This window comes from Actinia tenebrosa, unplaced genomic scaffold, assembly GCF_029948245.1.
Source record: "Actinia tenebrosa isolate PJP-AT-01 unplaced genomic scaffold, QUT_ActTen_1.0 PGA_scaffold16__25_contigs__length_10494907, whole genome shotgun sequence".
Taxonomy (NCBI): Eukaryota; Metazoa; Cnidaria; class Anthozoa; order Actiniaria; family Actiniidae; genus Actinia; species Actinia tenebrosa.
The window spans coordinates 8,613,596-8,628,467 of record NW_028292576.1 but is presented as its reverse complement, the minus strand read 5'-3'; the positions used below and the strand labels follow the sequence as shown (position 1 = coordinate 8,628,467).

The 14,872-nt window shown below is 40.3% G+C and overlaps 1 protein-coding gene across 2 annotated transcripts in view; it reads left to right on the top strand.

Moving 5' to 3' along the window:
• The window catches only part of LOC116308041 (acetyl-CoA carboxylase), a 45,541-nt gene that overhangs the window by 29,357 nt on the left and 1,312 nt on the right, over positions 1–14,872 (top strand). For both annotated transcript variants that reach the window (XM_089031504.1, XM_089031505.1), the window contains exons 41-69: positions 330–470; positions 1,339–1,416; positions 1,495–1,581; positions 1,831–1,899; positions 1,995–2,086; positions 2,665–2,773; positions 3,245–3,331; positions 3,425–3,493; positions 3,588–3,656; positions 4,457–4,531; positions 4,870–4,929; positions 5,252–5,323; positions 5,672–5,809; positions 5,946–5,987; positions 6,070–6,148; positions 6,434–6,531; positions 7,177–7,287; positions 8,004–8,070; positions 8,622–8,698; positions 9,537–9,657; positions 10,171–10,267; positions 10,798–10,894; positions 11,459–11,772; positions 12,314–12,435; positions 12,815–12,894; positions 13,148–13,213; positions 13,600–13,700; positions 14,148–14,217; positions 14,567–14,697. In XM_089031504.1, coding sequence (XP_088887630.1) covers positions 330–470; positions 1,339–1,416; positions 1,495–1,581; positions 1,831–1,899; positions 1,995–2,086; positions 2,665–2,773; positions 3,245–3,331; positions 3,425–3,493; positions 3,588–3,656; positions 4,457–4,531; positions 4,870–4,929; positions 5,252–5,323; positions 5,672–5,809; positions 5,946–5,987; positions 6,070–6,148; positions 6,434–6,531; positions 7,177–7,287; positions 8,004–8,070; positions 8,622–8,698; positions 9,537–9,657; positions 10,171–10,267; positions 10,798–10,894; positions 11,459–11,772; positions 12,314–12,435; positions 12,815–12,894; positions 13,148–13,213; positions 13,600–13,700; positions 14,148–14,217; positions 14,567–14,697 — 2,819 coding nt within the window. The remainder of the gene's footprint in view (positions 1–329; positions 471–1,338; positions 1,417–1,494; positions 1,582–1,830; positions 1,900–1,994; positions 2,087–2,664; positions 2,774–3,244; positions 3,332–3,424; positions 3,494–3,587; positions 3,657–4,456; positions 4,532–4,869; positions 4,930–5,251; positions 5,324–5,671; positions 5,810–5,945; positions 5,988–6,069; positions 6,149–6,433; positions 6,532–7,176; positions 7,288–8,003; positions 8,071–8,621; positions 8,699–9,536; positions 9,658–10,170; positions 10,268–10,797; positions 10,895–11,458; positions 11,773–12,313; positions 12,436–12,814; positions 12,895–13,147; positions 13,214–13,599; positions 13,701–14,147; positions 14,218–14,566; positions 14,698–14,872) is intronic.

The window sequence follows — 14,872 nt, the reverse complement described above, 5'->3', positions numbered from 1 at the left end:
TTACGAAAACAGCAACAACAACAGCAACAGCTACCACATCAATTGCAGCAGCAGCAGCAACAGCTACCACATCAATTGCAGCAGCAGCAGCAACAGCTACCACATCAATTGCAGCAACAAAAGCAGCAGTAACAACAACAGCATCCACATTCAGTTCTAACTTGCATTATGAAAAGGAACGTACTTTTTTCCCCTCATGCACAGTTTCAGTGTACATAAGTGGTTAGCTTTCTGAATTCTGTGTGAAATAAAGTTATCATTTTTATTATCATCATCATCATCATCATCATTATTATTATTATTATAACGTTTTTTCATATAACTTTTAGTTCGAGGAAGATCAAATCTATCGACATTTAGAGCCAGCTCTTGCCTTTCAACTCGAGATAAACCGCTTGAGGAATTTCGACCTCGAACTGATCTCTACAACCAACCACAACCTCCATCTTTACTTTGGCTCAGCTAAAAAGGTACTTTACTTTATTTTGATATGTTTAAAAAAATATCATACTATTTATCATCATTGTCGTCGTCATCATTATTGTCAAAAACTCATTTTCATCATCATCTCATAATAAGCATTATCGTTATTATTATCTTCTTCACGGCCACCTTTATCAACAACTCATCATCATTATAACATGCAAATCATTATCAACAATCACCATCACCACCACCACTACCACCATCATCATCATCTGCATTACAGTTACCATCATTATCATCATCCATCATCATCATCACCACAACTATCATTATCACCATCACCACCACCACCATCATTATCATCATCATATAATCATCATTATCATGACCATCACCATCACCACCGCCATAATCATCATCATCTGCATTACAGTTACCATCATTATCATCATCCATCATCATCATCACCACAACTATCATTATCATCATCACCACCAACACCATCATTATCATCATCATATAATCATCACCATCAATATCATGACCATCACTATCACCACCGCCATAATCATCATCATCTGCATTACAGTTACCATCATCATCATCCATCATCATCATCACCACAACTATCATTATCATCACCACCACCACCATCATTATCATCATCATCATCATATATATAATCATCACCATCATTATCATGACCATCACCATCATCACCAGCACCATAATCATCATCTGCATTACAGTTACGATCATTATGATTATCATCATCCATCATCATCACCATCACCACCGCCATCATCACAATCACCATCAACATCACCACCACTACCATCATCATCATCAGCAGTACACATCATCACAGAGTTCTCAGTGATATAATTCTCATTCTTTCTCCCTTCTCCACAGCTGAGTAACAAGACCGAGGTGACAGATTATCGCTTCTTCATTCGCACCATCGTCAGGCATTCGGATTTCATAACCAAGGTAGTACTAATATTTTGCAAGAGCCTTTCATGTGATGAATTTTCATTCAACTCTGACTCACCATCAATACATCATTAGGAAGCTTCGTTTGAGTACATGGAGAAAGAAAGTGAGATTCAGCTCTTGGAGGCTTTGGATCAACTGGAAGTGTCTTTCAGCGAAAGTGTAAGAAATATATTATCAATCTTCTACTTCTTCTACTTCTTCCTTCTTGCATGGGTATTTTGTTCGATTTCTTCCTTGATTGATTGCTTGCTTGTTTGTTTGCTTGTTTGCTTGTTTGTTTGTTTGCTTTCTTGCCTGCTTCTTCGTTACGTTAGTTACTTAGTTTGTTCGTTCATAGTATTTAACTCTTCTGGTGTTGTTCTCAAACTTGTCTGTCTCGGCCCAGTCTTATTCTTGGCTTCATTTCAGCCCAAAAGAACCGACTGTAATCATATATTCCTACACTTTGCTCCCTGCGTCATCATTGAACCCGATCGGGTGAGTACAACCACATAACCTGGCCTAGAGTTACTATGTACGTTTTCTACAACGCTAATATACTAATATAATGATTGTATTGATTTTTTTATTAGATCGAAGACAGTATTCGTCACATCGTCATGCGCTATGGGCGGAGACTCTGGGCATTGCGCGTCTTGCAGGCAGAAATTAAAGTTTCAATCAGGTGATTTGAACTTCCACAAAAGTTTACGCCAATAATGACAAGAAGTTGGTGTGTTGAATACAACGAGTGATAAGAAAGAACCTCAAATGCTGTGTAAAAATACTTCCCAATTCTACTGATTTTTGACGTCCTTCCTTGCTTCCTTGCTTCCTTCCTTCCTTGCTTCCTTCCTTCGTTCCTTCCTTCCTTCCTTCCTTCCTTCCTTCCTTCCTTCCTTCCTTCCTTCCTTCCTTCCTTCGTTCGTTCGTTCGTTCGTTCGTTCGTTCGTTCGTTCGTTCGTTCGTTCGTTCGTTCGTTCGTTCGTCCCTTCGTTCGTCCCTTCGTTCGTTCCTTCGTTCGTTCCTTCGTTCGTTCCTTCGTTCGTTCCTTCGTTCGTTCCTTCGTTCGTTCCTTCGTTCGTTCCTTCGTTCGTTCCTTCGTTCGTTCCTTCGTTCGTTCGTTCCTTCCTTCCTTCCTTCCTTAGTTCCATCGTTCCTTCCTTCCTTCAATTTATAAATCCAAGACCTTTTAAAAAAATCAAGTGAAAAACCGATCCCATGAATGAGGTACATTGCTCTTTGTAATCGTTCTTCTCTTAGACTTACTCCAAATGGAAATGTGATTCCACTGAGAATGTTCATCTCTAACGAGTCTGGTTACTACCTGGACTTCTGTACGTACAAAGAAGTGGTGGACAGTCGAGGACAGGTAGAAATCAAAGACTGTAACTTTAATGGAACTTTTATCTTAGGCGTAATGATTTCCCATTCTTCACCACATGTCATTCCCTAGAGTATTATCTTTTTGTTTAACGCTTGCGCATCAGAAGGCACATGAATATGGATACGACTCAAACAAAGAATCGTATTCCCAAAAGAATGACACGCGGTCTGAAATGGGAAAATATTACGCACAAAATAAAGTAAGTCTATTGATAGAAGTCTTACATGTTGGTTATATATCTTTAGCATAATGGTTAGCATCTATTCATCGTTACCTCAATATAAATGTAATGTTTAGCATTATGTATGGTATCTAACTCGTAAAGCATCTTGGATTAAGTTTCCTCCCGGAAATAAAAATGATTTCTTCGTTTGGGTGCGCTGTTCGTGCAAGAATACGCCTCATTTGCGATACTCATTTACATTCAAAGATCTAACAAATTTGTTATTACTGCAGATGGTGTTCGAAACCTACGGATCCAAAAGAGGCCCACTTCAAGGGTTACCCACCATCACCCCCTATGTCACCAAAGACCATTTGCAGGTTAGTCTTAATTAAATGGGGTGATCCCGGCTATGCTTGAGTCTTGATGTACCTTTACAATGCATGAGGTTGAAGATCTACATTATTTTCTAGCTGAAGCGATTCAAGGCTCAGTCTCTTGGTACGACCTATGTCTACGACTTCCCAGAGCTCTTCCGTCAGGTACTTTCCCATTCACGCTATTTGTGAATTATTTTCAAAATGTACCAAATGACTGTTTAAGTTATATATTTTTCCCCCTTTTTATAACCTGAAGGCTGTCGTGAAAATGTGGAAAAAATGGGCAAAATATTCTGTTGAAGAAGTGGAAACACCACGTGATCCGGTGAGTATGTGACAGAGTTACTTCTTTCTCTTTCTTGTTCTCTCGCTCGCTCTGTTAGTAACCTCCCTCCCTCCTTTCCTTGTTTCCTTGTTTCCTTGTTTCCTTGTTTTCTTGTTTTGTTGCTTCGTTGCTTCATTGCTTGCTTCGTGTTTCGTCCCTTCGTTCCTTACTTCCTTGCTTCCTTGCTTTCCCCTTGCTTCCTTGCTTTCCCCTTGCTTCCTTGCTTCCTTGCTTCGTTGCTTCCTTGCTTCCTTCCTTCCTTGCTTGTTTGCTTTCCCCTTGCTTCCTTGCTTCGTTGCTTCATTGCTTGCTTCGTTCCTTCGTTCCTTGCTTGTTTGCTTTCCCCTTGCTTCCTATGCTTCCTTGCTTCCTTGCTTCCTTGCTTCCTTGCTTCCTTCCTTCCTTGCTTGTTTGCTTTCCCCTTGCTTCCTTGCTTCGTTGCTTCATTGCTTGCTTCGTTCCTTGCTTGTTTGCTTTCCCCTTGCTTCCTATGCTTCCTTGCTTCCTTGCTTCCTTGCTTCCTTGCTTCCTTGCTTCCTTGCTTCATTGCTTCCTTGCTTCCTTGCTTCCTTGCTTTCTGGCTTCCTATGCTTCCTTGCTTGTTTGCTTTCCCCTTGCTTCCTATGCTTCCTTGCTTCCTATGCTTCCTTGCTTCCTTGCTTCCTTGCTACCCTTCTTCCTCCCTGCTTCCTCCCTCCCTCCCTCTCTTACTCCTCCCTTACTCTATCGCCCCCTAATCCTCCCACCCTAATCAACTTGTCTTGTTGGTTGAAACTTATACCAGATCTTTCTATTTTCAGATAACTGTAACTGAGTACATTCTGGATGAAAACAACCAGTTGATGCCCATCAATCGTTTGCCTGGGGAAAACACGGTAATAAATGACACTTAATGACTTACAGCAGAGTACCGTCAATCATGTAATTCCTTAAGTGCCCTTTAATATAAAGATGTTTTTAGGGCTCTGGAAGATTCCTGGGAGATTTTATTTTGCTTATCAGAGTTTTGTTATAATTTTGACTGTTACTTGCACTACTGTGATACCGTAATTCCTGGAAATGTCCTGGAGAATTCTAAAAAATTCTCCTTTTTCCTATAATTCTTAAAACATTCCTGGAATTTCAAGTCAATTCTAGAAAAAATAAATTATTCATGTAGGTGGAGTTTCTCGTCGTATGTAATCGGTATTTACATTTATTATATATTTTTTAGACTGGAATGATTGCCTGGAAAATGGAATGCGCGACTCCTGAATGTCCAGAGAAAAGAGAGGTAAAGAGGTGTTGCTGGATCTCGTGATGGCAGCCATGTTAGATGGCAGGAACAATACAATCGTTTTACATGAGAAAGAATTCAATTTCTCATAGTAAAGGGATTCTTTAGACCTATTTCCTTTTGGCATAACGTTTTCCATTTAAGACAACGTGTCAACGTGTGAGTTATCCGTATTCATGTGTCGTATGATACTCTAGGGAATGACACGTGGACTGAAATGGGAAAACATTATGCCCATCTGCCACCTTTTCGGTTCCTTTTAGGTACTTATACTTAGGTTATTTGGGATAGGTTTTCAATTCTATTTTTTCTATAACAGATCATCGTTGTTGCAAATGACATCACACACATGATTGGATCATTTGCGATCGAAGAGGATTTTCTCTTCAAGGTTAGTAAACGCGCACATTCCGCCTTGATCGCCAACCAGCGAACTTTTTGTTCTTAGCTTAGCATCATTATTTTTCTAGGTTTTCTGTCCTCGCCAAACATGTTCTAAGAATAGTATTTATTTTCATAGCTGCAATCTTGGTTGAATTTAACAAAAAAATCGTCACTAGTCTCTGTTCTATCAACCACCATGGCCGCCATGTCTTTTGTTATTTCAGGCCTTGGAATGATTGAAGACCAGTAGTTATGAGACAAGATTCTGGAATTATTTTTACCATTAATACATTGCGTACTTAACAACTCAGTATACTCAGTATATATATAAGTTTTTTTTATTTTTTTACTGCAGCGAGCCTCTGAACTCGCTCGTTCCAAAGGTATACCCTTCGTGTATCTTTCCGCAAACAGTGGTGCTCGCTTAGGCGTTGCAGAGGAAGTCAAACACCTGTTCAAAATAGCCTGGAACGATCCAAAATGCCCTGAAAAGGTAAAAAACTGAAGAAAAAATGACATTTGATTGATTGTCAGCGACATGCAAGTCAAAAACAACATTCCAGTGATGTTTGATTCACGTTTATTAGCCAGACATCCATGCAATATTCTTTTCTTTCTTTTTTACTCAGGGCTTTAAATACCTCTATCTCACCCCAAGTGACTTCAAGAAGGTAACTTCAACCTCTGCTTTAAACGGCTATAAATTACTTTATTGTGTTGTATTAACTTGTGTCCACGTTTGTTCTTCATCAGCTTAGTGCCACGAATTCTGTACATGCTGAAATGATTGAAGACGATGGCGAGGCCCGTTACAAGATAACCACTATTATAGGTAAGAAAACTTTGAAAACACCATCTATTACAGCGATTCTTAATCACATGCGCCCTCTAGCGGTTGTTTTTGTCGCGACGAAGAAGGTTTTGGTGGACGTCAATCACAGACGTTTCCATAAAATTGTCTGAAAACACAAAGCTATACGGGCACGTGCCTATAGAATGTCACCGTTGCACCGTGTAAACAGTCTTGCAACTTGTGTCGCAACACCGTTGCGAGACAAGTTGCAGAGAAAATTGCTTCGTGTAATCGCACCTTAACATTACTTTGTTCCATGTACAGGGAGCGAAGGAGGAATAGGAGTAGAGAATCTTCAAGGTTCTGGAATGATAGCAGGAGAGATGGATGCTGCGTATATGGACACTGTTACCATTAGCCTGGTAAGGATTCTACACTTACCGTTCTGTGAAGACCCAAAATGATCCATAGGGAATCAAGGTGTAGCGGTAGTACTCTCGCCTCTCACCCTCTGGGGTCTACGGTTCGATAGTCCTGGACTCGCCATCACATGTGAGCAGAGTTTGTAAGATCTCTCCCTTCATTCGAGCGCTCTCCAGAGTAAAAAGACTTGAAAGTGGAGGCCTATCGTATTAGTGTGGACGAGCGAAACGCTGAGGCTTTTGAAAACGCTGACGTCATTCACACTGGCATGTCTGTTTTTCGCATGCGCAGATAATGATATTCTATCATTTCCGATCGGATGTGGACTCGTATGTGCCTTTTGATCGTTTTAGTGTCGACGCTATGAAAACGCTATGGTGGACGCGAAGCGGTCGATGCGCTTTCGCTGAGACAAAAACAGAGCCGTTAGACGTTAATGCATAAACGTGGATAAGACGTAGATTCTAATAGACCTCGTGCATGGGATGTTTAGGACAAAGTTTTTTCAAAAAATCCCAAGAGAATTGGAAACCTATCATTATGTCCTCCAAATTGAGCTGCATTCCGACGTGTTGTAAGGGATATATTCGATGTGTGTTGTACAGTTGTTTGATAGTTTTGGATTTTTGTTTTTTTCATTTCAGGTAACCTGCCGTGCTGTTGGAATTGGTTCTTATTTAGTGCGTCTTGGTCAGAGAGTCATTCAAACAGAAAACGCTCATTTAATTCTCACAGGATACAATGCTCTAAATAAGGTAAGTGAACAAGCATATGTGGTAGGAAGATAAATATACACAGGGGAAAATAATCTACTTTTATGCTATTTTTTAGAAACTTAGATGCTATTTTAAGAATCAATCTTTTTTCTGAATGCGCATCGCGCGCTCTTCCCTGTGATTCTAAAAATAGCATCAAACGGTGCCTATGATGGTTTATACGAGCATGAATATCAGAGATTCCTTCTCTTAGTTCATTTTCTCTTGATGTACAGCTATATCAAAAAAGGTTGGTGTAGCTGGTTTAGGTTTTGTTGCATGTTGATTCCTATATTAGGCTTGAAATATATTATATTCATATGTAAATAATGTCAACAGAAGAAATTCTGCCCGAAAAACTTGGAGAATTTTATATCGTTGTGTCCTTCCACATCACCTATAGAGCAGTTCAGCTTGGTATTCAACGTGCAACGGTTTTTGAAATTGCTGTATTTGTTACAACTCGTTTTCTTAATACGAATTTATTGATGGTTTTCAACCATTCCCAAGAGAATTAAATAACAAAAGACACGGCGGCCATGTTGGAGGATATAACAAAAGAATTCATTGATAATTCTTTTGTTAAATTCCTCCAACATGGCCGCCGTGAAAACCATCAATAGAGCAGTTCGGGCTTGGTATTGAACATGCAACCTGTTTTGAAAAAGCTGTATTTGTTCTAACGTTTTCTTAATACAAAATTATTGTCACGCTAGGTTCTTGGACGTCAGGTGTACAGCTCTAACATGCAGCTAGGTGGACCACAGATTATGCACAATAACGGTAAGAAGACATACATTATTGGCCCTTCCGAAGCACGCGCTGAATCATGGGGCTTTTTTAAAGACTGCATTTTTTTAATATGGCGGAAAGCTTCAGAAACCCTCATGAAAATCAGTCCGAAAAGCAAAGTAAATATGAGTCGATTCAAAATCTGAAACCTGTAAAACGAAAGATACAAATGGCCTTCATAAAACAGCCCTATTCGTTACCAGTTTTCCGAGTAACGTCGGAGCACTGGTTCAACAGAGCATTTTGGAATTCCAAATTCCCGCTGCATTCATTGATTGCCGACTCATTTACTCAGGCTTAGCCTCGTATCAGTGTCTAAATATTCACAAATACCAACGGTAAAGTAAAGAATGCATAACTTCAACGATACAAACACTTTGAAATTCCACGGACCTTCACTGGAACACATGAATATTCTGTACGAATTCGAGGCTAACCCTGAGCAACAGAGAACTCGAAACTAGAGTATTCCATGGTGAGATTTGTACTTTTTTTGTTAACAATTTACCTGTAAATCTAAGAATATTTTTGTTTTTATCAAGGTGTTACTCACATGGTGGTACCAGATGATTTTGGTGGTATAGCAGCCATCATGGATTGGCTAGCTTTTGTTCCTAAGGTAAACTCCTTACTTTTCTTACTTAAATACTTATTATAAATTAACTGTTCTAAATCTCGCGTTCTGATTTGTTGGAAGTGCGTGCTATATGAGAGCACACAGCACGCTCGCGTACTTTCAGTTTCGTCATTCACGTTATTGGTATTTCATAAAAGAAAAAAAAACTTGCCTACTGTGCTGTGCTGTGCGTGGAGTTTATAAAGCACTTGGTGATTGGCAGATCACCCGAGAAGTGTCGAAAAGCACTCCGCTACGTGTCATGCTTCTCCTAACACTTCTCTTGTGTTCTGCCAAATCCCGCGTGCTTTATAACTGCACACAGCACGCGCGCGCGTTTTCTATTTCTTCAATAGAATACTTTTTTTCTTGACGTTAAGCTGTAGACTTCATATATACCTAATTCAAAATACGTTGTCATCGCCAAAGGCGATAGGCGATAGGTCATTCCGACATGGAAATGGTTTCATTGAATACAAAAAACATTGAATCAGTCTCAGCACGAAGGTCCATGCTCTTGACGAGAATGAGAAGCAGAAACACAAGTCATTCCAGCTACTCTTGGATCTTGAAATGACATATATCCTATCACTTTTCGCCTATCTCCTATTATTGTGTATTTTATTATTAGTTTTTGCGAAAGCTTACAATTGCGAAAGCTTGCATTATTATTTGAGAAAGAAAGCGGTAGAACGTCAACGTACGCATGCGTGGTTTCTACAAAAGAAGCTGAAACGATGGGGGGGGGGGGGGGGGGGGAATTGAAATTTTATTTCCTTAAAAATTAATTATAGTTAAAAGACTTGAAAATCAATAGGTTATAATTAATCCTTATTCATAGTGTCGTGGTGGACCATTACCCGTGTTGAAGTCTAAAGACCCTATAGATAGAGATATCGAGTTTATACCAACCAAAGCTCCTCATGATCCAAGAAACTTCATATGTGGCTGCCCCAGTCCAGGTTAGTACGCTGACATTAAAAACATGTTTGAAGTCCATTGATGGATATACAGTCAATTCAAAAAACGTTGTCGTCGACCGGCTCAAGCCTATGCGACTGGACCGAAGGGAATATGGGTAAAACTCACTGAAGCGATTAAATATTCGTTCTGAATTAATTGTTCCCGCTAGTAATAAGATAATAATGGCGAGAAACAATCCAATAAATGCATGTCTTCGGGTTTAGGGAAAGAAAAAAAAAAGTAGTAGTTATGATTCAGTTCACAATTTCGAAAATATGAAGGCATTAAAAAAACGTCTCCTTCAACACTTCCCGCTCGCCTACGAAGGTTCGTGCTGTAAACCACGCATAACTAGTCAGATAAAATTATGCAGTCAACTCGGCTTCAATGATTACTACCCAGAGTTCCTTTCGGTCCAGTCGCGTAGGCTTAAGTTGGTCGACGACAACATTTTTTGAATTGACTGTATATTACAAACGGTACAGGTTCTAAGTCTATTTTTTGTTTCGTAGGAAAAGAAGGGGAATGGCTCAGTGGATTTTTTGACCGAGATTCATTTGTGGAAACTTTGCACGACTGGGCCAAGACTGTTGTCTGTGGAAGAGCAAGGTAAGAATATGAACCATGACTAATAAAAACGATGAATGTGACTACTTTCTCTCTTTTATTTATATTCCCTTTTATTCTCTTTTCTTCCTGTTTGCCTACTTGGCTACCTCTCTCCCTCCCACTTTGCCTACCTCCCTCCTCCATTCCTCCTTTCCTGCCTTCCTACCTCTTTGCCTGCCTTCCTTCCTTCCTCCCTCTCTACCTCTGTTCCTACCTCCCTTGTCTACCCACCTCTCTACCTCCTTCCCTCCCTGCCTCCCTTCATCTCTACCTCTGTGTCTCTCACTACCTTTCTACCCTCTAAATAACTCCCTCCCTCCCTCTTTAACTACCTCCCCGCCCATTCAGTCATGCACCTGCCTTCCTCACCAACTCTTAGCTTCTTTTCTCTCACCTTCTCTACCCACCTATCTACCCAACCTACCACAAACCTGTCTACCCAACTTACCACCAACCTACCTACCGAAACAACCAAACATTTAACCTAAAATATGGCAAGGAACTACGTCAAAAATGTCGTATTTGTTTAGATTGGGTGGATTTCCTATCGGAGTACTTGCTGCTGAAACACGCGCGGTAGAAGTCGTCATCCCAGCAGATCCTGGCAACCCAGACTCTGACATCAAGGTTAGATATCAATATTCAAGCATTCAGGCAATGTAACCTAAGGGGGAGGGGCAGCTCTCATTTTTGTACTCCAAAAATTCCATACTTGAACATTGAAATGGCGTGTATAGTATGCCATCAGTAGACTTGATTCCGGACTCGTAGGAAATTTGAATGGCAAGTTAACTATAGAAATGTATGGATGATAAAGCATGAGGGTAGTGCTTATCCCCTTCACTGAAGGCTGTTATTGAGATTCATTCTGCTGATTAGTACCATACAATAAAATACTTTCTGTGTTTGCCTGTCATTGTAGGCGGTATCAAGACTCACTAGATTCATTCAGCCGATGGATATGAGCAAGAGAGCATAAATAAGAGAGGGAAACTTCTTAATAACGCGCGCGCCATGTAAATTCCCGGTTGGGCTATTTCAAGTAACCGGATGCAGTTTAAATTTCGCCTTACCCTAATCCCATGCGTCATCCACTTGCGCGCGCGCTCTTTCCGTTTATTCTTTTGATAACTATTTATGCTCTCTTGATACGAGGAAAAATGAAATAGATATATATTGTTTGATTCATAGATAAGCCAGCAAGCAGGTCAAGTGTGGTATCCAGATTCGGCCTATAAGACAGCTCAAGCCATCAATGACTTCAACAAAGAGCAGCTACCCTTGATGATCTTCGCCAACTGGCGCGGGTTTTCAGGGGGAATGATGGACATGTACGACTCTGTTCTAAAATATGGAGCGTACATTGTCTCCGCTCTCCGTGACTTTAAACAGCCAGTGTTTGTGTATATCCCTCCGTACGGGGAGCTGCGCGGAGGAGCTTGGGTTGTGATAGATCCATTTATTAACCCTGAAGCAATGGAAATGTATGCTGATGAAAAGAGCAAGTAAGAAGCACGGAGTTGAGCTTTAGGGGTCGTACTAGTCCTATACACTCATTATTTCACCAACAAAGATCAAGGTGTCTGGGTTTTTGGCTCCAGTCAGTAAGAAAATAATATGACAGAAGTTTGGAAATTTTCTTGACGGAAACCAAAGACCTGGATGTTTTGGGTCGTGTGATTATTAAAGTGGGTGTTAGGTTTACTCTTATTGAAAGGAGACGTACAACTTATTAAACAACAATTTTCAAGTTTGCCGAACTTTTTTTGGTTGCTTTTATTACCACTTAGCGCGCGACAAACTTTCATTGTTGCACGAAGTGTAAGCTCTCTAATTTTGTTCAAGGAGAAGTCAGTATATTTTCTGTTACCCTGACCTGGAATATTTAGGTGAGGAGAGGGACTGGGAGAATCACACATTTAATTTCAGTTTGTGATAATCAAGATGGCATCTGGTCAGATTTGATGCTGATTGGTCAATATTAGTTTTACGTCATTTTGCGTCACTAGCGACTAAAGAAATGAATTTGCTTTTATTTTTTTTTAGAGGTAATGTTCTAGAACCGTCTGGAACAGTAGAAATCAAGTTTAGACGCAAGGATCTCGTTAAGACCATGCGAAGACTGGACAGTAAATACATAGAGTTGACACAGGGACTTACTGTGACTGGTAAGTAATGATTAGGCTATAATAGTCCCCTTCACAGTTCCCTGCGCCATCTTGAAAGGTAGCCATGCCTTTGCATCGAAGCAAGACGAACGGTGAGCTTCCAATGATAGAGACATGTGAATAATTGTCCAAGGTGTTAAAAAAAGGTCTCTATCATTGCAAGCTCACTGTTCGTCTCGCTTCGATTCAAAGGCACGGCTACCTTTCAAGATGGCGCAGGGAACTGTGAAGGGGACTATTCTAAAGGGAAGTAGAACATACATACAGAGAGACAGACACACGACACACCGTCAGACACACAGACAGACAGAAATATCAGTTTGAAGAACAAAGTAGGAATAATGAAATTCCTTTTTAATTTTTTTTCTCTTCAATGCAGACGTTTCTCAGAAAGAAAGAGAAGAAATTGAAAGAAAGATAAAAGAAAGAGAAGATGAACTAATTCCAGGATATCAACAGGTGAGAATAGATAACATCTTATAACAGACAACAACAACAACAACAACAACAACAGCATGTAGCACCATAAACAACCACAGCCGCGACACTAACAACAACAGCAACAACAACGAAATGGACACAAAAATTTCCAACGAAAACAATAACAACATAATGACTACAACAGCAGGAGCAAAAACAACAACTGCAGCAACAACAACAAACAGTAAGAGACGCATCATTCTAACACAGGAATCCATTATCTATGTTTCAGGCAGCGGTCGACTTCGCTGATCTTCACGACACGCCCGGGAGAATGCTGGAAAAGAATGTAATCAGTGTAAGTATGCTAATCTTAGCTAACCACAGGGAACCCAACTTAAATAAAAAGTTAGACAAAAATATAATTCTAAAAAAAACCTTGGTTGAATATTTTTGGGTTTGAGACCAAGAAAGCGTGCTAGCTACATGATATTAGTGAAGGGGAAAATCAGGCAAAAATACACTACAATATTTTCAGCTGATTGAAACTCATTAATTATCTGAGACCAAGGTCAAAGGTCAAATTCACGAGCCGAACCTAATGACATCAAAGAAGACCGCCTTGTTAACCATTGTTTCAATTAGGTTCGGCTCATGTGAAGTTCGACGTTTGACTTGATCCTTAGTAATAATATGCTCTAATTTTCAAAATCTGAAACTCAATCTTTTCATTGGTTTATCAAGGACATTATCAAATGGAAGCAGTCAAGAAGGTTCTTTTACTGGCGGCTGAAGCGTATTTTATTGGAGAGGGAAGTGAAGGGACGACTACGTGGTGCTAATGGGTTTGTATTAATAAACTCCAAAAAACCTTCAAGTTCAATACCCTGAAACAGCCTCTGGGTTGATCTAAGTCATGGCACGGCTAACTCACAGATCAAACCCTGAAACAACATCTGGGCTGATCTAAGTCGGCACGGCTAACTCACAGATCAAACCCTGAAACAACCCCTGGGCTGATCTAAGTCAGGCCACGACTAAATCACAAAAGTAATTGGTGGCTTGTTGGGATTTGTGGAGGGAGACAAATCGGAGAACCTGGAGAAAAACCATGGAATCAAGGGCGAGATCCAACAAAGTCAACTTACATGTGATGTCGAGCCCAGGAATCTAACCTGAGAACCCAGGATAGGAGGCGAGTGTGATTGATTGCACTACCGCTAAACCAGTGTCCTTTCAGTGGGGAGACTTTAACTGACTTTATCATGATGTCGATTGTATTTTTTTTCCAGTGACATTTCATCGGGGCAGCTGAATTCAACCTTGGAAAGATTGTTTCTGGAGGCCAATGGAAGTGCAAAGGTAAACATTGTGGGTGGAACATCTCCCTCTCCCCTGCCCTGCTGTGCTGATCTGCTACGCTCTGCTCTGATCTCCTATGCTCTTCTCTCTGTTGACTGATCTGCTCTTCTTTTCCCTCCCGTGCTCTGCTCTGTCAACTAATCTGATACACTCTGCTCTGATTTTCTGCTCTGCTTTGCAATTCTCTCCTCTGCTCTGTCTACTTATCTGCTACGCTCTGCTCTGATCTGATCTCTTATGTTTCTCTCTTCTCTCTTCAAACAAGTTTTCATAAAGTTATTTAACCTACTTTAACAGTGCATACAAATCTTATATCACCCTGTCTAACCGAACATATTCATACTTGCAGTCCTACTTGTGGTCGGATAACCAGGCTGTATCAGAATGGCTTGAGAAGGAACTGAACCAGGAGAAGGATTCAGTGATTGCCGACAACATTAAATGGTTCAGAAGAGACTGCGTGTTGAAAAGCATCAAGAAGTATGTGTCGTGACGTTCTTTTTCATTTTGCATTCAGTGTCAGTCTTAGCACAATTAGAAAAGATAAAATGGATGGGATGGGACAGGATAGTAAAGGAAATATAGAATTGGATGGTACGGAAATGGGATGTTTTAATGGGATGTTTTAATGAGATGATATGGATTTTTAGGAAGG